The sequence below is a fragment of the Carcharhinus amblyrhynchos genome, chromosome 2, assembly GCF_965287045.1.
Source record: "Carcharhinus amblyrhynchos chromosome 2, sCarAmb.v2.hapA, whole genome shotgun sequence".
Classification (NCBI taxonomy): Eukaryota; Metazoa; Chordata; class Chondrichthyes; order Carcharhiniformes; family Carcharhinidae; genus Carcharhinus; species Carcharhinus amblyrhynchos.
The window spans coordinates 25,320,998-25,348,710 of record NC_137325.1 but is presented as its reverse complement, the minus strand read 5'-3'; the positions used below and the strand labels follow the sequence as shown (position 1 = coordinate 25,348,710).

Sequence of the window (27,713 nt, the reverse complement as noted above, 5' to 3'; positions counted from 1 at the left end):
GCCCACATATTTACCCTTCTGATCCTCCTAACACTAAGGCGTAATTTGGCCTGGCCAACCCACCTAACTCCCACATCTTTGGACTGAGAGAGAAAACCGTAGTACCTGGAGGAAACCCACGCAGATGCAGGGAGAATGTGCAAACTCCACACAGACAATGACCCAAGCCAGGAATCAAACCCATGTCCCTGGCACTGTGAGGCAGCAGTGCTAACCACTGTGCCACTGTGGCCGTTGCCCCTGGCAAAGTTGAAGCCAAGACCTAGATCTTTTCTTTGTTAAGTAAGTCTATTGACTTTGTTCAGTCTCACAGCTCTCCTCTCCAACATCCAGTGTCCCAGCTGTCCTCTGTTGATACGTCTTCAACATACTTCATTAAACAATGCCCTTTACTTATATATCTCAACAACATACAGTAACGAACACTATCTAGAATAGTGAAGGCTGCTTATTTCCTTGACTTTTCAGTGGTTGATTATTTTTGAAAGAATGGTTTGGTAGTGCTTATTTAGCTCTGATAGTTTACCTATCTATTTTTGAAGCTGCTACCTATTCACATATTAGCTGCTGATGTGCATCAGATACTAATGATTTCACAGGCACAAAGCTATTTTGGTGACCTCATTGCCCAGTGGGAGCAGCATCTTCTGTATTCTTCACTAGGTCTTTGTTTTTGCCTCTTGGCGCAGGTGTGCAACTCTGAAAGTCAGCCATGTGGGAAATGAAATGCACTTTGCTTATTGAACCTCTAACATTTCTGACCCACCCTTTGAAACAGATTTAGTGCATTGCCAGGCTGAGCAATAGCTTAGGCATCAGCTCACAAACAGAAGAAAATTTCTTCACACTTGTGGTTGAAATTTGTTCGATGTGTACACAGGAACTGAAAGATGGAATCCATTCCCTGCTTTTCCTTACAATGAAAAAGGTATTTTCTCTCCTTCCATCTGTGGTCTTTGAAATTTTAAAGCAAAGGATTTGCAAATAATCCGTCCTTGCATCGAAAGTGCAATCATTTCTCAAACTTTCCTGACATGGTGATTTGATCATAAAGAGTGACATATATTGAGGTCAAATTAAGAGTCTATTTAGATGATAAATAAATCTAACCCCTTAGGCTGACACTGCTCCACAATTAAACCTTTCCCCATTTGAATCTTTTATATACCCCATCTTTGAAAAAACAAATATACACACCCATTCTCTCTATCTCACTTGCACTCTTCCAGACAAAGAGAAACCACTTGCTTTAAACTGTGGGTCCTGATGTATTTTCAGAGAAAAGCAAGGAACTTTTGCTCATGTTAACTTACGCAGATACAGAAAAATATTGCCAAAAGAAGAAAGTAAATTTGTCAGTGGGATCATGTAGTCCAGTGAAATCTGCTTTTTTGGTAATTGCTTGGTATTGCTCCTAAAATTTAATTTGATTAACTTAACTATTTAAGGTGTAATACGAAAGAGACCGCTGAACTGATGTACAGCAGCGTATGAGAAATATTTAAGTGTTTTTGTTAAAGCAACCCCATGTGTATTATTAATGAGTGAAGAATTAACTGGGGAATGCAAACTTTTTCTAAATGGCTGGTATATAACCTGTAACCTATTTTTATCCATAGACCAATATGGATTGTGTATCATCATGCGTGAGATGGAGATACTGCTTATAATCTCCATCAGCTCTACAACCCTTCAAAGTCCCTATCCTCCAGTATGGCCTCTTGCGCAAGCTCAATTTGCTTTGCTTCATCATTGGTGGCTGGCCCTCCAATTGCCTAAGGCTCTCAGTTCTGGAAATCCCTTCTTAAAACACTCTGCCTCTCAAATGCTCTCTCGTCTCCTTTAAAATGCTACTTAAAACCTACTTCTTTAGCATTTCCTGATGTAGCTTGGTGTCGAATCTAGTTTGATAATGTTCCCATGAGGTGCCAATGCAGTTTTACTATCTTGTTATATAACTTGCTGTTCCTGTAGGGTGAGACCATTTTTGCACTGACACTTCCATTGCCTGAACAATACACACTTTGTTTTTTTCAGAGGGAAGATGATACCAGAAGAGTTGGAGAAAGAAATCCAAAGAGCCAAGAAAGAAGTGAGTGTCTTAGAAAACTACCAGATAATAAACCATTGCTTGCAAAGTGCCAACTATTTCTTTTGAAGGGATGGAAGTTTGTATGTGTGACGCTGCCTTCACACTAAAGCCGCCCACAGTAGCTGTGTAAATCTGGACCCTAGATTAGGCACTAACCTTGTACTTGTGCCACAATTTAACATTGGTGCAATCACTTCTCAGATACTATTGTTGTAAGTGCACTCTGTGAATAAGCTTTTGATAAAGCTATCTTCATGAATGCAGCAAAAATTTGGAATTTGTTCTTTATGTATCAAGTAGTTATGATCTTGCATGTACTGCCAGAAAGGGAACTGCAAGTAAATTCAAAGAAAACTTTTAAAAAGGAGTCAAAAGATTCTTGAAAAGGAAAATGCAGGGGTTTTGAGGAAGTGCAGTGGAGTGGGACTAATTGGATCTTTCTCTTCCTTCAAATACTGTAACATGCCTTAAGAGGCAGTGGTAATTTAACTGGTTCAGAGTACTGCCACTGTCTTCTACAGTATGTCTGACCAGGAAATTCAACCACTCTACATCACGTTCCATCAGACATATTGGAAAGTATTAAAGGCTGATAATCAAATAGCTTGCCCATCTTCCGTGCACCTCCCAAGGCCAGCAAGTCCTGAAGTGGGACTTGAACCCAGTGCTTCCGGCACAGAGGTAGGAACATTTTCACTGCTTCACAAGACCACCTCAACTAATTGGATAGTCCCATCAAAGAGCTAGTATAGGAATGGAAGACCAAATGTCCTCCTTCAGCACTGTAAGCTTCCATGATTCATCACCTGACAATTCAGAGATGCCTGTCTACCCATCTGAAACCCTGATCTTGTCTTTTCATAGAATCATAGAATCCCCACAGTGAAGAAGGAACGGTCTCAAGCATGTCATCTCAAGCATGCACTGACAACAATCCCACCAGGCCCTATTCCATAACCCCACGTATTTACCCTGCTAATCGCCATAACAATAAGGGGCAATTTGGCATGGCCAATCAACCTAACTTGTACATCTTTGGACTGTGGGAGGAAACTGGAGCATGCAGAGTTTGATAATTAAACTTCCTACATCCAGCATTTGCACAAAAACACTGAAACCAGTACAGATGGATCAGGGCACTGTAACCAATTGCTGCGATCCTAGTAAATGTGTCATGTATCTCCAAGCAGTCCCTTTCTGGGTATGTTTCAGAGCGGGAGCTGGGGAGAGGGTGTGTTGTGGGGTATGAAAAGCATCACAAAGTATTTTTTCATGTGTTTTCAGCTTAGCTTTTCTGTATTCAAACTTGTGACATTCTTAAGTGCCCTTGTCAGAAACCTAAACACGAGGGAATGTGATTGTCTTTTTAAACACGGGGATAGGGTTCATTGCCATTGTTGGAATAACTTTATGAATTTGCACGTCTGATACGGAGCTCAGGTGGAGAGGGCGGGTGTATAAAATTCACACTCCATTTACTTGTGGCTTATGACACAATTCCAGTAGTGCTAGGGCAAAGATGCTGAAGTGACTCTGAGGAAATTCCTAATCCTGGAATTAGGAGAGCCAAATTCTTGCACTGGCAGTGGGGCACCAATGGCCGAAGAATTCCGACTGTTATGCTTTTCTTCTGACAAGGTCTGCCTACTTTTTAAAATACCATTGGCTAGTACAGGTAACCTTGTAGTTGCTTACGTTGTGGCTGGAATTTTACCGGCATGCCAGCCCTGGATTCCGGGGGCAGGCTCAGCCCGGACAATGGCGTTCTCTGTTGACCTCGCGCGGGATCGTGTGAAACTTGGGCAGATGTGCCGGTAAAATTCCGCCCCTTGATTCATTCTTTTGGATCATGCAGGGCACAAAATTGTTGCTTCAGTTGTCTGTACATGAGGGATCAATGCAGCTCAGAGTCACTCATTCCTTAGGAAGTGTTTCAGAGTCACTCATTCCTTAGGAAGTGTTTCTGAGGCACCACGAGGAGATATTGGCCCTGAAGTTCTGGAAGAGTTCCCCCACACTGGACGACATGGTGCTGGCAGAAAACAATGGCATTTCCAGGGAAATTGTGGAGACCCTGGTGTAACCTAGTTACCTTGATCTCTGCCTGCCTACTGCCAGAGTGGGAAAAGCGCAGAATCCCTGTCCCATTTAAGGGCCGTTATAAGGTACCACATAGTAACACAAGCCTTTACTTTATCTTTGGGCACTCACAGCTAACACCTTTTTCTTGCTGTCGCTTCACAGGGGGCTTTGCCTTTTATAGTCATTGCCACTGCAGGAACTACAGTGCTGGGAGCCTTTGACCCTCTGAATGAGATTGCGGACATCTGTGAAGCACATGGGACCTGGTTCCACGTTGATGTGAGTGTCTAGCGTATTTGAACTGATAATTAGGAAGTCTACAAACTGTATTCAGGCTCTTATCATGAGGATGATAGAGATGTGCAATTTCCCCAATCACCAAAGGTTTGGACTTATGAACTGTGTGAGGGTTTGGGGAAAGGGAGAGAGCAGGAGAAGCCCTTCTACAAGAGATGGTTTCAGTTAAGAATCATTGGAATTGTGTAGATTTTAATGGCATCATTTGATTTTTATTTTGGAAGCATGCTAAGGAATTTATTAACGTTCCTCAGCCTGAGTGAGAGAATGGGCTTGAGAGGTCAACATTTTCCGATCCTTATGAGCTTGCAGGATTGAACTTGACCTCATTTGTTTTCTGCAAAACTGAATTTATTTATGGAAAAACTGGATGTTAGCTATTTCCAGTTGCAGATATTTTCCTCTGTCTGTGAGAGCTTGACCAGCGTAGTAAAGACAGAGTTCTCACTGTGAGTTTTGGCAAGTCTATTACAGTGACAGAAAATGGAAAAATACATTGTAGAGGCCACTAATAGCAGATAAATGCCCTCCAAAATTAAAACCCTCAACAGAAGGAATCAACTTTAGTAACAATTGCAATCAAAAGAATGTATATAAATAGCTGAAGATTTTGTTTAAAACATTAGAGTATGTGTATACACAGAATTCATAAAAACACTAACAGATATATGGGAGTGAGTTTAAGTCTGCAAATTCACTGTACCTTCAACATTGTTGTATATCTTACAGTGTACTTCCTCCAATATAGTGTATATTCTGTAATGTGGTATATACCTTGTAATGTGTACACCATTGTCTTTGTCCAGGCATCATGGGGAGGTAGTGCATTGATATCCAGAAAACATCGTTCTCTTCTGAATGGTATCCACAGGTAAATGAAACTTGAGTATTTAATCTTGATTGAAAGTTACAGCTGATTCCTGTAAAAGGCCTTGTAGTTGTTCTTGTCTGTTAAGTGTGAAAGCTTTATCTTTTGAGCATCTCTTTCCTTGTACTGTTTTCTGCAAAGTAACACAACAGAAGTTGCCAGTCTGTCTGGGAGCTCCCCACCCTATATGCCAGTTGAACAGTTTCAGTCAGTAACCCAATGACCTGCCTCACTTTCCTCCGACATGTATTCTGGTAAATGGCTTCTCAGCATTTGCAGGGTAACAAAGCACAAGTTTAGTTTGGCATTTTTGCCCTTCTAAACTCAACATGTTCAAGATTTTTTTTAAAAAGTAATGCACTTTGTGCATACTTGCAGTATTTGCAAATTCAATATATTGTGAAGTATTAAAATTGGATTAAGATGAGATCTCAGGATCTATCTCCCGGTCTGGCTTCTTTTCGCTTCTACCCTGCAGAGTGAGGATTTTGTGGGTGGTATGTGGTAATAATGCAGCTGGCCGGTGTCAGGAGAGCTCAAATATTACAAGAAAGGTTCACCAGATCAATTTATGGAACGAGGGATTGTCCTTTAGGAAAGATTGATTCGAAAGGGCCAATACTTTCTGGGGCATAGAGGAATGGGAGGTGATCTCATTGAAACATATTGGGCACAATTTTATGGCCTCACAAGTCCCAAAACCGTAAAATCCCATCTGAGATCAACAGGCCTTTCCATGTTGCACCTCTTGCCTGCTCCGATTCCTGTGGCAGGTGGGGTGGTAAACTTCCGGAAAAGAAAGAAAAGGCAGGGGCATTGAACAATAAACTTGTGTCTGTCATCACGGTTGAGGACTTAGAAAACTTCCTAAACATTCTTGAAAATCAAGAGATGATAGAGAAGGATGAACTTAACATAATCACCATCACCAGGGAATGGGTGATAGGGAAACTATTTGACCTAAACGGCATTTGGGTACGAGATCAGAAATCCTTGGTATATTGTGAAGCCAGACAGGACCCAACAATTCTTTTATTTTAGCATTAAAGTGAGGGTAGAATGTTTCATTCCAGGTGGGATTCTACTGACAAACCAGGGAACTTTTATCAAAATAAACTTTATCTAACAACACAGCTGAGCTATAACAAATGAATTAGCTCAACTTTTAATAATTAAATAGCACTTAAACATGACAAGATGCAATTCTTAACTGTTAACATATCACTATGAGTTCCAATCAAGCAGAAGTTCCCTTATAGACTGAAACCTTTCTTTTATAATTAGTTAACAAAGCACAGGAATACTTGCTTGTCATAGTTCTAGAGCTTTCAGAAAACCTCGAAGAGAGAGAGGGAGAGACCTGTTTCTTCTAGCAGGTCCAGGCAGCGGCTGCTTGTATTTTAAAATGAAAATAATTTTTTTCTGCAAGCTTAGCTCCTCCCATTAATCATATGACTTTGTCCCTGTCAATCAACCTAATCAAAACTCACATGTCTCTGTCTACCTGGTCTAAAATCCTAGGAGAACCTAAATAAACAAAAGGTCCATTATTTCTACAAAGTAACACCTTCCCAGCTAAAATCAGTTTTTCACCTGCATTCTTAATATCGGCTACATGCTAATCAGATGAATCAATTCTTGTAATTAAACACTTCCCCCTAAAGCAATCCATTTACACATAAAATACATCAAAATAACATAGTATCAATACAAGGCTGACAAGTCCCCAGGACCAGGTGGTCTGTATCTAACAGTCTTAAAAGAAGCCCTGTGGCTCAGAAAGTAGATGCATTGGTTTTAATTGCCCAAAATTCTTAATATTCTGGAAACGTTCTAATGGATTGGAAAATAGCAAATGTAACACCTTTAGTCAAGTAAGGAGAAAGTAGAAATTAGGAAACTATAGACCAGTTGGCCAGTATCTTTCATAGGGAGAGTGCTAGAATCCATTATTAACAGAGTTATAGCAGGAATCTTAGATAATCACAATTTGATCAGGCAGAGCCAACCTGGTTTTGTGAGAGGGAAATCAGCCCTAATCCTACTCTTAACTGACCTGCTAGGGTTTTTTTGATGAAGTAGCATTCAAGGTGGATAACAGGGAACTGGTAGATGTGATATACTTGGATTTCCAAAAGGGTTTTGATAAAGTACCACGTCAAATGTTATTATAAATATAAGAGTACATGTTGTAGGCGGTAACATTTTAGCATGGGTAAAGGATTGGTTATTAACAGCAGGCAGAGAGAAGAGGTAAATGGGTCTTTTTCGAATTGACAGGTTGTAATTATTGGAGTATCAGGGATCACTACTGCTTGCTCCACTTTTTACAATCTAAATTAATGATTTGAATGAAGAGATTGAATATATTGTAGTTAAATTTCCCGATGACACTAAGATAGGCAGGAAAGTAAGTTGTCAAGAGGAGATAAAAGGTCTACAAAGACATATAGACAGGGTAAGAGTGGGCAAAATTTTGGCAGATGGAGTATTACTTGGGGATGTGAACTTGTAGAAAAACAGTATGTTATTTAAATGTAGAAAGATTTCAGAACTCAGTGGTGCAGAGGGATTTAGGTATACTGGTACATGAGTCACATAAAGTTGGAAGGCAATTACAATAAGTGATTAAAAAGGTAAATGGAATATTACTGTTTATTGTGAAAAGAATGGAATATTTAACGACCGTTGGACAGGGCCTTGGGGAGACCACAGATGATATTTTATGACCTCACTCGGACGAGGCTTGTAAAATCCTGCCTGAGGCCAATGGACAATTCCGTCCTGTGAGCTGTGCCTGTTCCGATTCCGGGGCGGATGTGGTGGTAAAATTCCGGTACACATCTGGAGTACTGTCCACGGTTTTGATCTCCTTCATTTAAAAAAAAAGGTACAATTGCTTTAGAAGCAGTCCAGAGAAGGCCCACTTTACTCATTCCTGGGATGAAGGGGTTATCATATGAAGAAAGGTTGAATAGGGTTAGGTCTATACCCACTGGAGTTTAGAGGAATGAAAGGTGATCTTATTGGAATGTATAAGATAGGTTAGGTACCTGGTGTGTGCAATTCCTTTCCATAGAAAGCAGTAGAGTCTGGGTCTTTGAATGAATTCAGGGTAGAGTTAGACATATATTGTGAGTAAGGGAGTCATGGTTACACAGGACAGATAGGTAAGTGAGTTGAGACAACAGCCAGATCAGCCATGATCTTCTTGAATGATAGAGCAGGCTCAAAGGGTCAAATGGCCAACTTCTGAATACTATATTCTCACTGTCCTTTAAGATTATCCTAATTTAACCATATTGCTCGGCACTTTTTCACTGAAATCTCCTCCCTCTGTGAATATTATTGTCCAAACCTTGCTGCCGTTCACATCAGTGGAACCTTCCATTCCTGCCCACGGCGCACTCCCGCTGCGGGTTTCCCAGTGACAAGGGGTATGTTGAATGGGAAACCCAATTGACAACAGTGGGACCATAAGATCCCACCACCAGCAAGTAGCGAGCTGCCAAACACGTTGCAAAGTAGGAGCAAAATCCTGCCCCATGGCCCAAAGGGAATCGCATAATTACCTCAAGAGAATAGTATTTTCAGGGCTATGGGTGAAGGCAGGGGAGTGGGACAAGCTGAGAACAGAGAGATGGGCCAAATGGCCTCCTTTTGTGCTGTCACCATTCTATAATTATATTCTCTGGTCCATTCTGCACTAAGCTACACCTCATTCTTAGTGACTTTAATATCTACTTGTCTATTTTCTCATCTCTGTTGATTGTCTTGACCTGCTGTCCCCTTTGAATCTTACGCTCCATAGTGACTGCTTGTCACTCATACTTGACTATCCTCAATTTCATAATCACATGTGGCTTTGAGACCTGTACCATTGACAGAACCCTCTTTAAATCTTTATCTCCCACACATCCCCAGGATAACACTGACTAATATTGTGAGCAGTTTTGGGCCCCATACTTAAGAAGGGATGTGCCAGTCTTGGGGGGGGTGGGGCAGTCCATGGAGGTCCATTCACAAGAATGATCCCAGAAATGAAGGATTTGTCATATGAAGAGTGATTGAGGAGTCTATGTCTACACTTGATGGAGCTTGGAAGACTGAGGGGGGAATCTAATTGAAAGTTACAGAATATTGAAAGGCCTGGATAGAGTGGACATGGAGAGGATGTTTCCACTATTGGGAGAGACTAGAACTCGAGGGCACAACCTCAGAGCGAAGGGAGGTTCTTTAAAACTAAGAAGAGGAGGAGCTTTTTCAGCCAGAGGATGGTGAAGCTGTGAAACTCATTGCCGCAGAAGGCTGTGAAGTCCAGGTCATTTGAGTTCCTTTAAGACAGAGATAGATAAGTTCTTGATCAATAAGGGGACCAAGGATTAAGGGGAGAATGCAGGAGAATGGGGATGAGTGATGATTGAATGGCGGAGAAAACTTGATGGACCAATGGCCTAATTGTGCTCCTCTGTCTTATGGTTTTATGGTCTTATGAAGTAGCACTTCCACATATTTCAACTGAATCCAGCCCTGTCTGCTCATTGCAATGTTTTGATCGGTTCTGGTACTTGAGTGGCATGATCTGTTTATTTTTTCTTCTTCAGGGCTGACTCGGTCGCCTGGAATCCTCACAAGATGCTGATGGCCGGCATCCAGTGCTGTGCTTTTCTTCTGAAGGACAACACAGTGAGTATTCATTATGGCCTACAGTCCATCAGACACCGAGACTGGTGAAAAGCACTTGGAACTCAATCCAGACCAGAGGAAATTTTAATGAACTGACATACGTCTCTACTTGTCAAGCCCTTAAGCGTCAGCTTGTTTTCGCCTGGGACACGTGTAGGGATTTATGACATAGTTCTGACTCATTTTCACACTTTTGATTATTTTAAACTTTTGATTGCTGGTCCCCCCATGAGAATTATAATTCAACTAGTGTTGTAGGAGAAGAGCTAATGTCAGCATTCAGAGTATTCCCATCAGAACCAATCGAGTTCATACCAAATACATGAAGCCAGACAAGAGGGAAAAATGTTGATTTGTCTGTGCACTGGCTTTGGCACTGTAACAGCCTGGTCCCTCAACATAAAGTGGTGCATTTATAGTTTAGTTCCCAAGATTGGAAAATAAACACAGACAAATCCTGGAAATTAGTCAAGTTACTGATTGCATTTAAACAGTGTCAACAGATCACGGAACCTAATCACAGTCCGAGGTTCTCCCACTTGGACTACACCCTGGTTTTTGAGAATTTCTGGAACTGCCTACCCCAGATGTGCTGACAATGTTCCCCGATAACAGCTGCACACGCCTTTCATTGCACCTCAGGATTCAACTGATCAAAGCCATATTGTTGACTTCATGCAAGGATAGGTCAGTCATTCCTTGTGCTAGGACAGAAAAAATCAAGTTCCTGCTCCTGGTAACTTGTCCATTACTTCATGCTAGAACCTGTGTGTAAAAATAGAATCTGGTTGTGATGTCCCCCAAGTTTGGCTCTGCTTGTATGCCCCCGTCGATCAAAGTGCACTGATACTCAGTGTTCATAGTCATGGACCATAAATCCATTATGTAGAATTGCTTTAAGAATAACTGGGTGCCCTGCCTCACCGATCACCTCGCTGATGACTTGTTGCTAATGTTACAAAGCCCTTTGTCTCGTGCTTTGCTGATGCCAATTAGATTTAATGGACAGTTGAATCTTTTTTATAATGAAAGGCAAGATTGTATATATTATTCAAAATAACCTGATGGACAGGATCCACTCAGAGACTGTAAATTGAAATGTAATTGCTATACCCGTGCCCACCTTTGTTATTTGATAACAATTGCATGATGAAAGTTTAATTGTGAAACCCGATTCCAGCTACAGTAAGCAGTGTCAGAAGAATGGTTTATTTAGCCAGCTCCCTTTAGCTGCATCACAAACAAAAGGTTGAAGTTTGAAGCAAAAGTGCCTTGGGCAATTATAAATTTAAGTTTATTTATTCATGTCACAAATAGGTTTACATTAGCACTACAATGAAGTTACTGCAAAAAATCCCCTCATCACCACACTTCAGTGCCTGTTCGGGTACACTGAGGGAGAATTTAGCATGGCCAGTCCACCTAACTAGGCAAGTCTTTTGGACTGTGGGAGGAAACCGGAGCACCCGGTGGAAACCCATGCAGATGCGGTGAGAACGTACAGACTCCACACGAAGTGACCCAAAATAGGAATTGAACCTGGGTCCCTGGAGCTGTGAGGCAGCAATGTTAACCACTGTGCCATCATGCCACTCAGCTGATACTGTTAACCAGTGTCAGTGTTAACTGGTTTAAGCACCTTTAACCAGTGTCAATGCTAACCAGTTAATTCATCTTTGACCAGCATTAGCTTTAACCGTATTGCTCATCTTCAACTGGTGTCAGTTTTAACCGGTTTATTCAGCTAGTTTTGTCCTGAGATGGGCATGAATTCAATAAGACCTTAGCAACATTTTGCAAAAGTCAGTAATTAATGGAATAGCATTTTTCTTTTATTATTTAAATATAGTTCTCGTTAATCTTATTCCTTTGTTTGGTTTTCTCTAACGTTTTCTTCTCCCTTCGATACTGAGGCTGCCGTTTACTCACACCCAGGGCTTTGCACAGGCACCAGTGATTCTGTTGCATCTCAGGTGGACATTTGCAGACAGGTTAACAGTGCATGGTCAAACTGATCCTCTCCTCATGCCATACCTATGGAGCGCCACTGAGTGGCGCTCCTGGGAGTTGGATCCCTGACAGTGGTTTTGTTTCCTTAAGCCTGTATATGTTGAAAATTATTATCGGGCCGTCTGCTGCAGTCACAAGAGAGATCAGCTGAATCAGCAAGAATGGGCATGCCCCCTCACCCCTCCAAGTCCTGCCACCACCATTATTTTTACATTGTTATTGTTGCAGAGCTCATCCAGGCAGACTTGTATCAGATATTATACAACATGCTGATAAACGTGGGCTGAAATTCTCCGCCCTCGCCCGCTGGGATCCTCCGGTCCTGATGGAACTGTTCTTTGTTCTCGCTAGCAGCCATGTTGGGGCGTACGGCATCAGAGAATTCTGCTGTGGTCAGTCCAAAGCCTGTTTGGCCTCTGCCCATTGTAAAACAGCAAAGTATGAAAAGCCTTACATTTATAGAGCACCGTTCATAACCTCAGAATGCCCCAGAGTGCTTTACAACCAACTAATTAGAACTTTTGAAGTGTGGCCACTATTGTAATCACACAAACTTCAACAGCCAATTTACACGTAATCAGGTCCCACAATTAACTAAGTGATAACAACCAGCAAATGTATTGTTTAGTAATGTTTAGATTAGGCAATAAATATTGGTCAAGATACCAAAGATATTTCTTTTTCAAACTGCTGCCATGGGATATTTTGCATCCACCTAAGAAGCCTGATATAACCTTGTTTTAGCAGCTCATTCTAAAGACCACCTGTCTAGCAGCATGGTATAGAGTCATGGGGGGGATTTTATGGCCTTGCTCATCCTGAAACTGTAAATTCCTACCCAAGGTCAACAAACCTTTCCACAGTTCCCCCCTTGCTACTCTAATTCCCGTGGCAGGCGTGGCGGTAAAATTCCGATCATTAAGTCATATAGTGCAGTAAAGGCCCTTTGATCCATTGAGTCTGCACCCACAATAACTATCACTAAAGGTGTGCTAATCCCAATTTTCCATCACTTGACTCATATTCTTGAATGTTATGGTATTTCAAGCGCTCATCCAAATATTTTTAATGGTTGTAAGATTTCCAGCCTCCACTATCTTCCCAGGTAGTGCATTCCAGATTCCCATTACCTTCTGAGTGAAATTTGTTTTTCTCAAATCCTCTCTGAAAAATTCCCTTCTCCTAGAACTATGCCCCCTTGTGATTGAGCCCTCAACCAAGAGGAACAGCTGTTCCCTTTCAACCTGCCCATCCCCTCATAACCTTATACAACTCGATCATGCCCTCTGTCAAAGCATGGTTTAATTGGTATCATGTTTAATTTTGTACTCAAACTGATGGAATGGGACTTGGACCATGGTCTTCCTCTGACTGAGAGGCAAGAGCACTGCCCACTGAACCACAGCTGACTCCTTTTGACAAAAGGGGAAGAAAGAAGTGGGTGGTGCAGGTGATACCGAGCCAGAGATGAATGAGAAAGTGCAAACAAATTTTGTAACATGCAGTAAAGCTCCAGACAATAGTGCTACCAAGTGAAGGAATTCAACTCTCCTCAAATGTTACACTCAGCAAATATGCATCCAGATGTCGCCACAGGACAACGTCCTGAGGAGGGTCACTTTTCAGTTCAACTCGATCTCCCCATTTCCTGCAGTGGAAAGATCTGTGTTGTCTCACTGTCCCCTGGATTTCAGTGGTGTTTTGTGCACACTCACTGGCAACTAAGGCTTCTTTCAAACACATCCCTTGTGAAGAGCATTAAAACCTACAGCCATCAAAGGAAGGAAAGTTCCTCCGCTGGAGTGGGTTCACTTTCAAATCTCAGCAGTGAATGGGCTGTGTGCCAATACATAGCCTCAAACACCAGGTAGAACAGTACACCTCAGAAATAGCCCTGAGACATGTTCACAATCATCAGAACTCAATGCTGCTCCAAGTATGGTTCTGTGACTCCAAAGCACAACAGCTGAGTGGTGGCAATTATGACTTTTGGATGGGAGTATAAAATGGGCATTATTGGCTCAGCCACCCATTTACAACCCTCTCCAATTTCCATTGACAAATCAACACTCTTCTCACTGCATGACAGCATGGAAGTCGTATCCGTTTGACTTGAGGAGAAATGTTTAATAGACTGCTGATCAATATTATTAAAGCAAAATACTATGGCGATCTGAAATAAAAGCAGAAAATGCTGAAAAAAACAGTCAGCCTGACAGTACCACTGGAGAGAGAAATGGTTCATGTTTCAAGTCCAGTGTAACTCTGGAACTGAAGCACACTGTTTTTACTGCTGATTGATATTGCCTCATATCTACCAGTTCCCAATATCAAAGTTACCCCTCCCTGTGTGTGCCTTCCCTTTGGCAATGAGAATAGTCTCCTCAGGTAAAACTTCAATGTCTTATAATTAGGTGCCTGACTGTACCAATATGCTCTAAGCACCCAGTTCATTAAGTAAAGTGGATACGTTAACAGCACTGCAATTTATGAGCATCAACCATTTCCTCAGGGAATGTTAGCCTTGGCAAATTCACTTTTTTTAACCCTTTGGCCAGAACTTTCCAACCGTTCACACTGGCCGGATTTTCCCATCCCGCTACAGTGAACGGAGATTTGGCTTGTTGCCAAGATCTCTGTCTTCACTGTAACAGGAGCATGGCATGAATGGGCGGTAAGATTGAGTCCTTTGCCTATATTAAGCACTTTTGGGTCCAGGACACTCTGGATTTAAGGAAAGCAAGGCTCATTCTTGCCTTAACTGCAGCCTCAGATGAGCATTCCCTTCTACCCTGGTGGAAACACATCTGTTTCCACATCTGCAATCTTGGTCCTTCCCAATTCCTTACGATATAAAGTGGGGTACGAGCAGGATTGTGCTTTGGATATACTGCCTACCAGGATTTTCCTACACATGGATTTGAAACTCCACAGCAGCCAGCCTGTGTTTGATTGAGCTGTAGCTGTGGTTGAGCAAATTTACAAAATGTGGAAATGATTTTCATATTTACACAGCTGCCGAACCTTTGAATCCAGGAACTGGAGCAGCAACCAATGAGCTGCAACAAGTAAAGCCCTGCCTCAGTTGAATATCATAATTTAACATTTGTCACAGATATGTAGACTAATTTGGATATGTGGATTACAGTAACAGAAATGACTGCTGGTGCCAGCAATATATTCTGAATGGTTAACCTCTTACTGAAAACGCAGTGGGGTTAAAAATCAAAAAGCTCAAAGAATAAATTAACTTCATGACAATTGATTCTCGCACTTAACCCTCATTTCTAATTTGCCAAATCATTATCCGGTAGATTTTCAAGCCAGTTACTCCAATGCGAGACAAGTCTATTTGGAGATAATAAAGGGCCACCATCATAATTAATTTAAAATAGTTCCATTCTTTTATTCTGCGTACTGGGGGCATGGGAACTGATACATTTTGTCTTGTACAGGCTGGAGGCATTGCCTTCAACACTGTGATCAGTTTATGGGTTGATAAATACTTAGAACTTTGTAATGACAGAGATCTTCTTCAGCATTGTAAAAATGGCAGATGAATTTGAAATCCAGAAGTCCTACTCCAAACATGGCACTTGTTATTTTCTTGGGGGTGGAAATCGGGTCGAGATTTGTGTAGGCATATTTTACCGATGCAGCAGCCTCTATACAACAGCAGATATCTCCAGCTATATCAAGCTTTCATCAGTCAGGAATGGGAAAACAGTGTGTGCAAATTAGACCTGGTGGGTGCATGTATAAACTTTGCAGAGTCCTTTGGAGAAGTGAGGTACCTTTTGGAGAGGCAGGGTACGCCTTTAGACACGATCCCAGGACACCTTTGAGGGAGGGCAGGAGATCTTTGGGAGAGGTAAGATGCTCCTTTGGACAGTTGGATTTGGGATTATTGAAAGTGAACATGAATGTGCATAAAATGTGCGTAATTTCATTGGAATATAGATTCAAATTAATAACAACAAGGTTTATTGAAGATAAAGGCAAAATACCGCGGACACTGGAATCTGAAACAAAGACAGAAAATGCTGGAGAAACTCAGCAGGTCTGACAGCATCTATGAAGACAGAATAGAGCTAACATTTCGAGTCAGGCTGGTTAGTGGTTGGCGTCGCTGCCTCATAGTGCCAGGGACCCGGGTTCAGTTCTGGCCTCAGGTGACTGTGTGGAGTTTGCACATTCTCCTTGTCCTCTGGGTGCCCCAGTTCCCTCCCACAGTCCAAAAATGTGTGGTTAGGTTGATTGGCCATGCTAAATTGCCCTTTAGTGTCCCAAAATGTATAAGTTAGGGGAGTTAGTGAGCGGGGGTATCAATGTGGGGTACGGGGATGGGGGCCTGGATGAGATGCTCTGTTAGAGAGTTGGTGCAGACTAAATGGACCAAATGGCCTCCTTCTGCACTGTGGGGATGCTATGACCATCTGTCAGAGCTACTGTAAGAATCTACCGATGACCGTGAAACCATTGTCGATTGTCGAAAAAACCCATCTGGTTTACTGATGTACTTTAGGGAAGGAAATCTGCCATCCTTACCCAGTCTGGCCTACATGTGACTCCAGAAGTCACGTGTAGGTGGTTGACTCTCAACTGCCCTCCAAGGGCAACTCAGAATGTGCAATAAATGCTGGCCAGCTAGTGATGCCCATGTCCCATAAAAAAAAGTTGATAGCAAAGAAAATCAGACAAGATTTATATTATGAAGGTTGGGCTGGAGGCTGTAATTTGGCAAAGGGAGTGTAAATGGTGATGATAAAGGCTGAGAGAGGTGCTGAAGGCATGTGTTAAGATGGACTTGTGGACAGGAGAGTAGGGTGTATTGAAATGGAAAGTGACAGGAAGGTTTGAGTTCTGCTTGCAGACAGACTGAAGGTGTTCTGCAAAGTGGTGACCCATAAAGAGCTGTTGAAGAGCTGTTCTATGCAGAATACAAAACTGGAAATAAAACAGAAGCCTCTGCAGACACCCTATTGACACCAAGTGATCAGCTGTTAAAGCAACCTGCAGTCCTTTTAAATATATAACAGATTATCAGCAGGTGGGACTTTCTTTTACCCTTGGGAAGAAGCCCCACCTTGGAAAGCTGTCAGCCAATCAGATTGGCCAACCCATCCAGGCACAGAACTGCAGTGGTCAGAAGTGGTACTGCAATGCTGCACCTCAGCTGAAGTCCAGGGTCATACTTGCAGTAAGTCCCGAGGAGGGGATGCCCGGGGAGGGGGGACAGTCTTGGTATCAGCGAGCAGACCAGAGGAGTGGAGGTGGGGAGAATAGAAATCCAGAGCTCCCAAGTCTCCAAGGGGAGAGCGCCTCCACCAAATCTGAAGGGACTTTCAGATTGAACCCACCCCCCTGTGGCCCATGAGTTGACCCAGACAACTGAGAAGCTAGAAGGATTTATACTCTAGAAGCACATCTAGTACAGAGGGATTTTGCCAGTGAGAGTTATAAATGTACCACTTGTGCTACTTAGAGTGTGAGGACTGCAACCAAAAACACTTGAATTAGCGAAACGCTTGACGTATTTACAAGAGTGATGATCATCTCAATAATGTCATCAGTATTTTGTGTACTTATTCATCTCTGGCCTCTCCTTTTCAGGGCTTGATTGACCGATGTCACTGTGGTCAGGCTATGTACCTCTTCCAGCAGGATAAGTTCTACAATGTTGACTATGATAAAGGTGACAAGTCAATCCAATGTAGCCGGAGGGCTGACGCTTTCAAATTCTGGTTGACATGGAAGGCTGTTGGATCAAGTGGACTGGAGGAGAGAGTCAACCGGGCATTTGCATCTGCCAGGTGGGACATTGACCATGAGCCTTGAGAGTAATGCGTTTGACTGAATGTGGATGGTATTACTGATTGAAGAATGTGTTGTAGCATCTGCTTAGACAGCTTATACAGGAAGTGTTGTGCAGTATCAAAGAAAACTGGCCCATTGTGTTACTGCCAGCATAGTTTGGGTGAGAAGGTAGATGGCATACCTTCGCTGTGCCAGTACTATCTAATCCTTCACCAGTCATTGCACTATATGTACCCTTCAAATCCTATTCATAGATAAATGAAGTAAAATCTTATCCAGCCTTATTATTTGGATGATACCTAAAAAAATACTTAGATCTGTTCAGAGAATCTTACAATGCAGAAGGGGGCTTTGAAAAGAGCTCCCTATAGTTGAGCTGCCCTCTCCTTACTAATTACCCTGAAAATCTTTTCCAACATTCAACCAATTCCTTTTGAAAGTTGCATTTGAGTCTTCATCTACTGTCTGTTCATGTGGTACATTCCTGACAGGGCGCATGATAAATCCACAAATGGAATTGGATTAAAAAATGCAAGAGCCTCATAGTTCGCAAGACACCAGTGGTTATTGCTGACCAAAGAATAGAATTAGTTAGGGATGTTCGTGTTACTGACAGGAAGCAATTAAAGTCAAATATGGATAAGGACAAATTGGCATCAAATCCTAAAGTACAAAGAATTGAAGATCAAAGACAAATGTGGAATATTCTCAATGGAGGAACCTATTTTCTTTGCATTAGATGTGATAAATCTGCAGCCATTAAGTTTTACCTTTGCACATTTTTGTGTTAGCTGCAAGTTCCTGTCATATTCTGTATGTAAAAGAATGACTTGCATTTCAATGCCATGTTTGGGGATGGGATGGGAAGAAGGTTACGAGGTGACCTAATTGAGGCATGCAAGATGATCAGAGGGTTAGATAGGGTGGATAGTGAGACCCTTTTTCCTCAGATGGTGATGGCTAACACGAGGAGACATAGCTTTAAATTAAGGCGTGGTAATTATAGGACGGATGTCAGAGGTAGGTTCTTTACTCAGAGGGTAGTAAGGGCGTGGAATGCCCTGCCTGCAGCAGTTGTGGACTCACCAACTTTAAGGGCGTTCAAATGGTCAGTGGATAGGCATGTGGATTACATTGGAATAGTTTAGGTTAGAGGGTGATTAGATTGGTTCCACTGGTCGGCGCAACATTGAGGGCCGAAGGGCCTGTACTGTGCTGTAATGTTCTATGTTCCTGACCGTTGGATACTCCAGAACTACTTTATTTGAAGTGCAGTCACTATTCTAATGCAGGAAACAAAATAGACGGGATATTCTGGTGCGTTTGCCCCAAAACTGGAAAATTCCTCCCGAGGTCAGTGGACCTTTGGATGGTTCATTGGGTCTTGAATTTATAGGGCTGCTCCTATACTGTTTTCTAGAGAGCGTTTAGTAGAGATTTAGTGCATTGTACTGTGTGAAGAACAGCGTTCCTTCTAAGCTGTGTGGCTGAAGCAATCCAAAATTCCATGCACAAGCCAGCCTCTTTAACTTCCCGTGAATGTGTGGCTGAGTAAAAACTTTAAAGGAGTCGCGTACTTCAGCAAAAAGAATACTCGATGGGCCATATAGCCTACGTCAGCTCCCAACTGGAAACTTGTAGTTAAATTGGGTCATGGGAGTTATATCTCAGACATGCTGTAGTTTTATATCATTGTTCTGCTCATTTATAAATAAGCAGAAACAGGCAGGGATAGCGCAATTGTTTAAATCTAGTTGAACAATGTGTAAAATTACGATCTGGCTGGGTTAATCACCATTGTCCTTCATTGCTAGAGGGATGGAGTTTAAAAACAGGGAGGTTATGCTGCAGCTGTGTAAGATGCTGGTGAGGCCACACCTGGAGTACTGCGTTCAGTTTTGGTCTCCTTACTTAAGAAAGGACACTGGAGGGGGTGCAGAGGAGATTCACTAGGTTGATTCCAGAGTTGAAAGGGTTGGGTTACGAGGACAGACTGGGTAAACTGGGACTATACTCATTGGAACTTAAAAGAATGAGGGGGATCTAATAGAAATATATAAAATTATGAAGGGAATAGATAAGACAGTAGCAAGAAGGTCATTTCCACTGGCAGGTGAAACTCAAACCAGGGGGTTCCCTCTTCCAAATCATTGATATATAATGTGAACATTTGGGGTCCTTGCACAGATCCCTGTGGTACCCCACTAGTCACTGACTGCTAATCGGAAAACTATCCATTTATGCCAACTCTTTGCTTTCTATATGATAACCAGCTTTTTATCCATCTCAAGACACTATCTGTTGTCCCATGAACTTTAACTTTATATCATCATGCGGCATGGTGGCACAGTGGTTAGCGCTGCTACATCACAGCACCAGGGTCCTGGGTTCAATTCCGGCCTTGGGTCACTGTCTGTGTGGAGTTTGCACTTTCTCCCCGTGTTGGTGTGGGTTTTGTCCAGGTACTCTGGTTTCCTCCCACACTCCAAAGATATGCAGTTTAGATTGATTGGCCATGCTAAATTGACCCTAGTGCTAGGGGGATTATGAGGGTAAATATGTGGGGTGAGGGAAAGAGGGACTTCGTGGGATTGTGGTTGGTGCAGATTTGATGGGCCGAATGGCCTCCTTCAGCACTGTAGGGATTCTATGATTCTATGAATTGGCTGGGAGGATGGTATGTGAACACCCCACAATCTTTCCACCTCTACCCCAACAAAGCCTGTTACTGCAGGCTCATGGTTAACCTTGGCGACCCAGCACCTATTGAGGCCATAAAGTGGCCATTTAATGACCACTCGAGGGCCTCATCCCATCCCTGGTTTGAATGAAATAGCCAGTGGGCCTGTCATCATATGGCACGTAAACCAGTGCTTGTCATCTTCTGATTTCAGAGTGGATTCTACCCTTCAAAGGCACTCAGTGGGACGCGGCATTGAGAAAGCCACCCCAATGTCCTTGCCACCGCCGACTTCCCCCCTTCCCAAACCTTCTACTACCCTGACAATCCCACTCTGTGAAACCCCTCTCATCATTACTTAACTGTGACCCGGCTCACTCAGTGATCCTGATGCTCTGTGCCACCATTGAAAAGAGCTGCGGTCTCTTATTTCCACCTCAGCGAATCCCAGGGAAAGGCCTTCCGCTGGCCTCTCAACTGCCTGATTGTCTGTTCACTTGATGGGTCTTCTTGAAAGGACACAATGTGGATCACCCCAGAAGGTAGTCTAGGTGGGTTTAATAGTGGGAGTCAGATATCAGAAATATTGCAGGATTCCCTTGAAGACATGAATGTTCAGCACATCACAGTTTCAGGAGATGCGTATCAGTCTTAGTCTGGAAGATATTCTTTTCTCCCATCAAGTGTGGTAGTTGGAACCCACAGAACAAGCCAGATGACACACGATGGCCACCTTTTGCAGAATTTTAATGTCCATTTTTAAAGAAAAGTTACATCCAAAATTATAACAGTTCATGTTTTAAAGATTATGGATAGGATACCTCTACTGGGCATGACAATATATAAAGGTGCACATCATTTGTCTCTTTGATTTCAATAGTAATAACTCTCACATTGTTTACAATAAATCATTCACCAAGCTGGATTTGATCATACTGGCTGTCTAGAAATCTTAAAAATCCTTGCAAATCACGTACAATACATTGATTTTTCTAATCGGGGCAGCGTTAGATATGGCTTGGTGTGATGGACGTTTTTCAAAAGTTTCAACATGTTGATGTTTATAACTCGATCCCCTGAAAGCCAAATAGCACTTGTTTCCAATTACAGATACTTGGCTGATGAAATCAAGAAGAGGAAAGAATTCCGACTGATTCTGGAGGTAAGCATTTTACACAATTCGTTTATCTTTCACGACTTGTGCAGAGACCCTCCCTGTAAGATTAGGATTATTAATTTGTCCTAATTGAGGAAAATATCCCATTTACTAATTCTAACCTCGAGCAGAGACAGTGACCACACAAATTGCTATGAAAATTACTAACAAGCTTATTCATTGATTTTTTTTTATTGTACCCTTCTCAAGCGCAGTTAGGAGTAGGCAACAAGTGCTGACCTTGCCAGCGGTATCCACATCCTTTGAAAGAATTTAATTGTTCTGTAACAATAAGCAAAGACTCTGAATAATACTCCCAACTGGGTACTCGGAATGATCAGGAATGATATATCAAATCGATTCTTCCTAATCTTCTTTCTGTTGTCTCTCCTTTTGATTGTTACCTGCTGCATACTCCTGGTCTACCAAAACCCCACTTTAGTGGAGTTAGCTGGTGATTTAAATTGTCCGATCCCTACATCAATTGTGCATGCGTGACCTCTGGCCTGACTGTCACCCCACCTCTGTGCAAATAGGATGTGCCACGTTCAGGGGTGGGATTTAGGATTTCTGGGCTTTTCTGCTATTTTCACAAAATGGAGAGGCTCTCTGTTGTGGTGAAAATCTGGGCCTTTCTCTGCTAGCTCCCCACTTCCACAAAAGAGGCCTCTCGGTCATCATTATCTTTTCTGTCCAAAGTTATGACTTTTCATTGAATTACATAGAACAACACAGAAACAGGCCGTTTGGCCCAACCATTCCATGTCTGCTCTATTCAAGCTTCCTGCTGTCCTTTCCCACCCAACTCTGTTACCATAACCTTCTATTCCCTTCTTCCTTTATGCTCACTTACCATCTCCTTCAATGCTATTCACCTCAACTACACCCTGTTGTCTAAGAGTTAAAGATTAATTTCTTGGACACTATTGTGATCAACCTAAGTGCAGAGCCATTAAAGAAAAAAAGAGATTTTCTTTGAACACTCTTGTTTATTAGTCACCAAAAGATTAGAGTTAGGAAAAAGACTGATTTGCTGGAGTTGGAAATCACAGACTGAAACGTCTAGGAATATGTCCAAACACGTTGGCAACTGTGAGAACTGGCAAGGTGAAATTAAAGTCCATTTTCCTTCAGTTGACTGTATAATGGGCACATTAATCCATTTTACATCATCAAATGAAGTTAAAATAGCCTCTGTAAGGGTCAGAGGAATGTCCTTGCCCATTCTCCGACTAGCATATAACATACCCCTAACTCTAGAATTTCAGAGCTGAGTGTCTGTTTCTTATGCATGGTTCCAGGAATTTTTGAATGACTTGTTCACTTATTATTGTATTTACTGCTCCATGAAGTATCCATTTTGTACACATCTTCTTGTATCCCTAGCCGGAGTACGCGAACGTCTGCTTTTGGTACATACCACCCAGCCTCAGGAATGTGCCTGAGGATCAGGATTTCTGGACGAAGCTTCACAAGGTGAGTGCCCATGACCGTATAATGGGCAGCTTGGTCCATCTTACATCATCAAACAAAGTTAAAATAGTTTCTGTAAAGGTCAGAGGAATATCTTTGCCCATTCTCTGACTCGTGTATAAAAGTCTCTGCCATGATTCTTTAAGCTGCCCTGAATGTATATCAGGATACCATCTGCAATTGGCGCAATCTCGCATGAGACTCAACGGTTAGAGGGGCCACGCTTTCAGAATGCCTGATTGGCAGTGCTGATTTTTGGTTTTCTTGAATAGGGAGTTTTATATGTTAAATCAGTTGTCACTGAAGAGTTTACATGGAACATTGTCATGGTGAGAATGACAACTGAGAACATGGCATTCAGTGAGTGGCTGTTTTTTTCCACAGGGCCTCTCATTAATCCACTGGGAATAAATTGGGTGTTGTGCGATAGTGTCAAGTGGATCAGCCTCCCATCTATACATTTCACCTGGTTTTTATTTCTGTTAAAATTGACGGGAATAAGATTGGTACGGGTGTATAATGGGTTGCACAAACACCCCAAGCCCAAAATTACCCCCAGTGTTTCAGAATTTCCTGGCTGTTTCTCCTCTGATGGGAATAATCTATTCCAAGGGTCCCAGTTTGATGACTATCCCTGCCCCTCCCTCACTCCTGAATTCAATAACAATGGAAAAGGAAGTCTGCTAAATATGGGAGAAGGTTTGGATTGTCTCACAGTCACTGGGAACTAAAGGTTAATCCTCCAGAGACTGTTATGAGCGACTCAGGAGAAGAATCATAGAGACATTAACAATTGATTATTTTTGTTTTCAATCTCTTTGAGCACTTTTGCTGATTACTTAGGTATTGGAGATGGTGGGGGAGTGTTGGGGGTGGATCACTATTTTACTGAGTGGGGCAGTTGGAGACCAGGGGTCACCTGACAAAGCCTCCAGGAACATGTGCAACAAGAGTCAGCTACCCTAGTTAAGCTGCCAAGTGCTTTATTTGGTCTCAGAGAATCAGTAAAACAGCATGATGTACACAAGATAGCTGAAATTTTACAAGCTTTTTGGGGATGGGATGGGAAGTGAGGGTGCCTGTAAAGTGGCCAAGGAAGTCAGGGTGGGATGGGCATTGTTGTGGAGTGCTTGTCAACCTGTCACCACACCATTTTACCAGCAATGCAGGAAAAATTAACCACGACCTTCCAACCCATGGGCCAATTAAGTCACCTAAGGGATCAGTTAAATGCCCCCTTCCACTTCAGGTGGCAGGTGGGTCCTCCGTAGCGTGGAGAGACCACCTGGTAAACCCTGGCAGCCTTCCTGCCGGCTCAGGGGACCCTCATAATTGGGCATTTTGTGGTCCACAGAGAGAGGGCACCTCGAGCAGCAATGGTTGTCCCTGTAATACCAGTCCTGCCCTCGCCCCACCAGCCAAGCTCCAATCCCTGGACCTGCCTGATTTGGTTCAGCCTGGCATGGCCACATCTCATATATCAGAATTTCATTGAATCCCTACAGTGCAGAAGAGGCTGTTTGGTCCATTGAGTCTGCACTGACTCCCTCACAGAATATCTTACCCAGATCCTCTCCCCTGGCCTATCCTTATAACTCCACATATTTACCATGGCTAATCCATCTAACCTACACATCTTTGAACACTAAGGGGCAATTTACCATGTCCAATCCATCTAACCTGCACATCTTTGGACTATGGGGGAAACCGGAGCATTGAGGGGGAACCCACACAGACACGGGGAGAATGTGCAAACTCCACACAGTCACCTGAGCCTGGAATTGAACCCGGGTCCCTGGAGCTGTGAGGCAGCAGTGCTAATCAGTCTGCCAATTTACTACTGTCTCTGTTATACGAGCCACAAACCTACTCTTTTCATGCATCTAAACTTTGATCTTAAATAAAGGACCTAGATAAAATAAATTCAGCAGAGGCAGCAAATCCACTGTTCCATTATATTTATAAAGGCATTCGGACCATATAACCAATGCAGAGGCAGAATGACTTTGGTCGCTGTTGTAGGTAAAATAATACCTCTGAGACAGTTAGTGAATCAAAATACAGTGGTTTTAATTTCAAAACTCTGGCGTACATACCAGAATTTTGGGAGAAACTGGTTCCTTACAATGGACTACCAAACTTCTCATAGAACACAAACACAGGTGGGTATTTAGACATCATGAGTCTTAGTATCAATCACGACACAAGTTTCCCATTCCGGCCAGAACTCCGGATCTTCCTTCCTTGGTCATGATACAGCTCCAGATTTAATCACAATTCACAGCGATTCAAAACCTTTCTGCAGCAGTACTGGCATCCCTGTCTTTGAAGTTATTGTGTAATCGCGGCTGTCCCAGCAGGACTCTTCCTGTTAAAAGCCGGTATCACGATCTGCCATCAGCAGCTGTCAAAAGCCGGTATCGTAAACTACCATCTGTGTAACCATGTCCAACTAACACAAATAGGTAAGATTTGCAAAGTCTGCAAAATAACAGCCACATTAAACTGTCTTTATACAAATCAGAGTTAAAGCATGTAACACTCGAGCAAATAACTGATATTAATGCCAAGAGCAGTATAAGCTAAAGGAGATCAGTCATGATGAAAGGTTATGTTTGTGACGTATTCTAGATACAAAATCCATTAACCCTTTCCTTTCAGGTACAAAACGAATTCACCTTTTCCCTACTTCAGTCGGTGCTTTTGGTCTTTTGTGGCATAGATTGATCTCCCAGCCAATTAGCTCTTTGGTACTGTATGGAATAGATTCTGAAGAGTAAGCAGTGACCTCTATATGCCTTTTTCCATTTATTATTCCCCCTGCCATCTATCTGAACCAGATCTGATTATTGACTATTCCCCTTGCTAACAGGCAAAGAATGAGACCTGTCTTTAACTGCTGACCAGTCAGCATTCTCTGATGCCAATAGCAGTGTGATTTCAAGTCATTGTACTGCACAGGGGTGTCATGAGATGGAGAACCATACACCAACCATCAGCAACATTCCACTAATTTCATGCCTGACACAGTAACCAATCGGCATTTTTAACCAAATTAAGCAGCTTTATATTAAATAAAACTTACTAATTGCAGCAAAAGAATCCTCCTCCATTTCTATCTCCGGTTCTCTCACTAACTGCAGAGAAAATATTTCTTCCTCATTCTCAGGTTAGTTGCCTGTTGCAGGAGAGGCTCACATGACTGGTTGATTCTAAACTCTGAACGAATTTCCTTCTGGTTGGCAGCTCAAAAGTCTTTTCTTTCAGAAGTTTTCAGTTGACCTTGGGTCATTTCTTGCCTGAATCACATTGATGGGTTCAAGACCTACTGGGGCCAAAGGCACATTGTCCAGCTTGACATGTCATTCCAGCATTGATGGAAGCACCAAACTGTATGAGCCTGTCTTATGAATGTTAAAGCAAGATAGCGTATCTTGTTTCTGCTTCCTCTGCTTATCACCACTCCTCCTCCCCCCCACCCCTCCTGATGGGATGATGATCAGGGAAAGTACAATTGGAAGCTGGAAGACTGATGAGAAAATTTTGGTGCATCCCAAAACTTTTGGAAGGATTGGAAGTCTTCCAGAGCTGGCTCCATACCCCTTCTATGCCTAGTCACTGTCTCTTTGCTGTGTTTCATCCTTGAAATGAAGATACTAGCTGGGATTTGTCACCCTGTTTTCAGTGGGGCTAAAGTTTATTAGTTAGAATCTCAAGTAGGTTTACATTAACACTGCAATGAAATTACTGTGAAAATTTCCTCGTCGCCACACTCCGGCACCTGTTCGGGTAAAGTGAGGGAGAATTTAGCATGGCCAATGCACTAAACCAGCACGTCTTTTGGACTGTGGGAGGAAACCAGAGCACCTGGAGGAAACCCATGCAGACACGGGGAGAATGTGCAGACTTTTCACGCTCAATGACCCAAGCTGGGTATTGAACCTGGGTCCCTGGCGCTATGAGGCAGCATTTGGGGGGGGGTGCTCTCTCTCTTATTATTCATTTGTTTAGATTGGATCTCTCGAAGGCAGACCTTGCTAGCAGAGCAAGCTTCAGCGTGACATTGTGGGAACCACCTCCAGAATCTTTTTTGGACCAAGTGTCAAAAAATGTGACAGGAAAGATCGGCAGAGGAGCCAATGGGCTAACCACTCTTTCCCGCCGGAACTGACATACAATAAAAAACAGAAAATCCTGCCCACTTTATCCTGCACCAGCAGATGGTGCTAATAGACCTCTATTGGCACAAAATGGGCTGACTCAGCCTCTAATCACCCTCCCTGTTGCAGATTCTCAACAAAGCTTTTATTAATGTTTGTTCAGAGAGGGAGAAGCTGGGCTTGTGACTTGTTGCAGTGATGTCATGCTCAGGAGACACAATTTGTTTTAGCGTATCTTCACACACACACACACACACACATGCACACCCACAGGCGCACACATACTTTCCCCTCTTTGGGGAATAGTGGAGGAAGGATTCTCAACCTGAATATCAGCCCGTTAAACCATGTTATGAACGTTCTTTCCTTGGCCAATAAGTCCTGCCGCTGGA

The 27,713-nt window shown here is 42.6% G+C and overlaps 1 protein-coding gene across 2 annotated transcripts in view; it reads left to right on the top strand.

Annotated features, from left to right (window-relative positions):
- Positions 1–27,713, top strand: part of csad (cysteine sulfinic acid decarboxylase) — a 91,055-nt gene that overhangs the window by 45,918 nt on the left and 17,424 nt on the right. For both annotated transcript variants that reach the window (XM_080203587.1, XM_080203596.1), the window contains 7 exons: positions 2,038–2,092; positions 4,337–4,453; positions 5,278–5,342; positions 9,944–10,025; positions 17,649–17,848; positions 21,643–21,694; positions 23,075–23,164. In XM_080203587.1, coding sequence (XP_080059713.1) covers positions 2,038–2,092; positions 4,337–4,453; positions 5,278–5,342; positions 9,944–10,025; positions 17,649–17,848; positions 21,643–21,694; positions 23,075–23,164 — 661 coding nt within the window. The remainder of the gene's footprint in view (positions 1–2,037; positions 2,093–4,336; positions 4,454–5,277; positions 5,343–9,943; positions 10,026–17,648; positions 17,849–21,642; positions 21,695–23,074; positions 23,165–27,713) is intronic.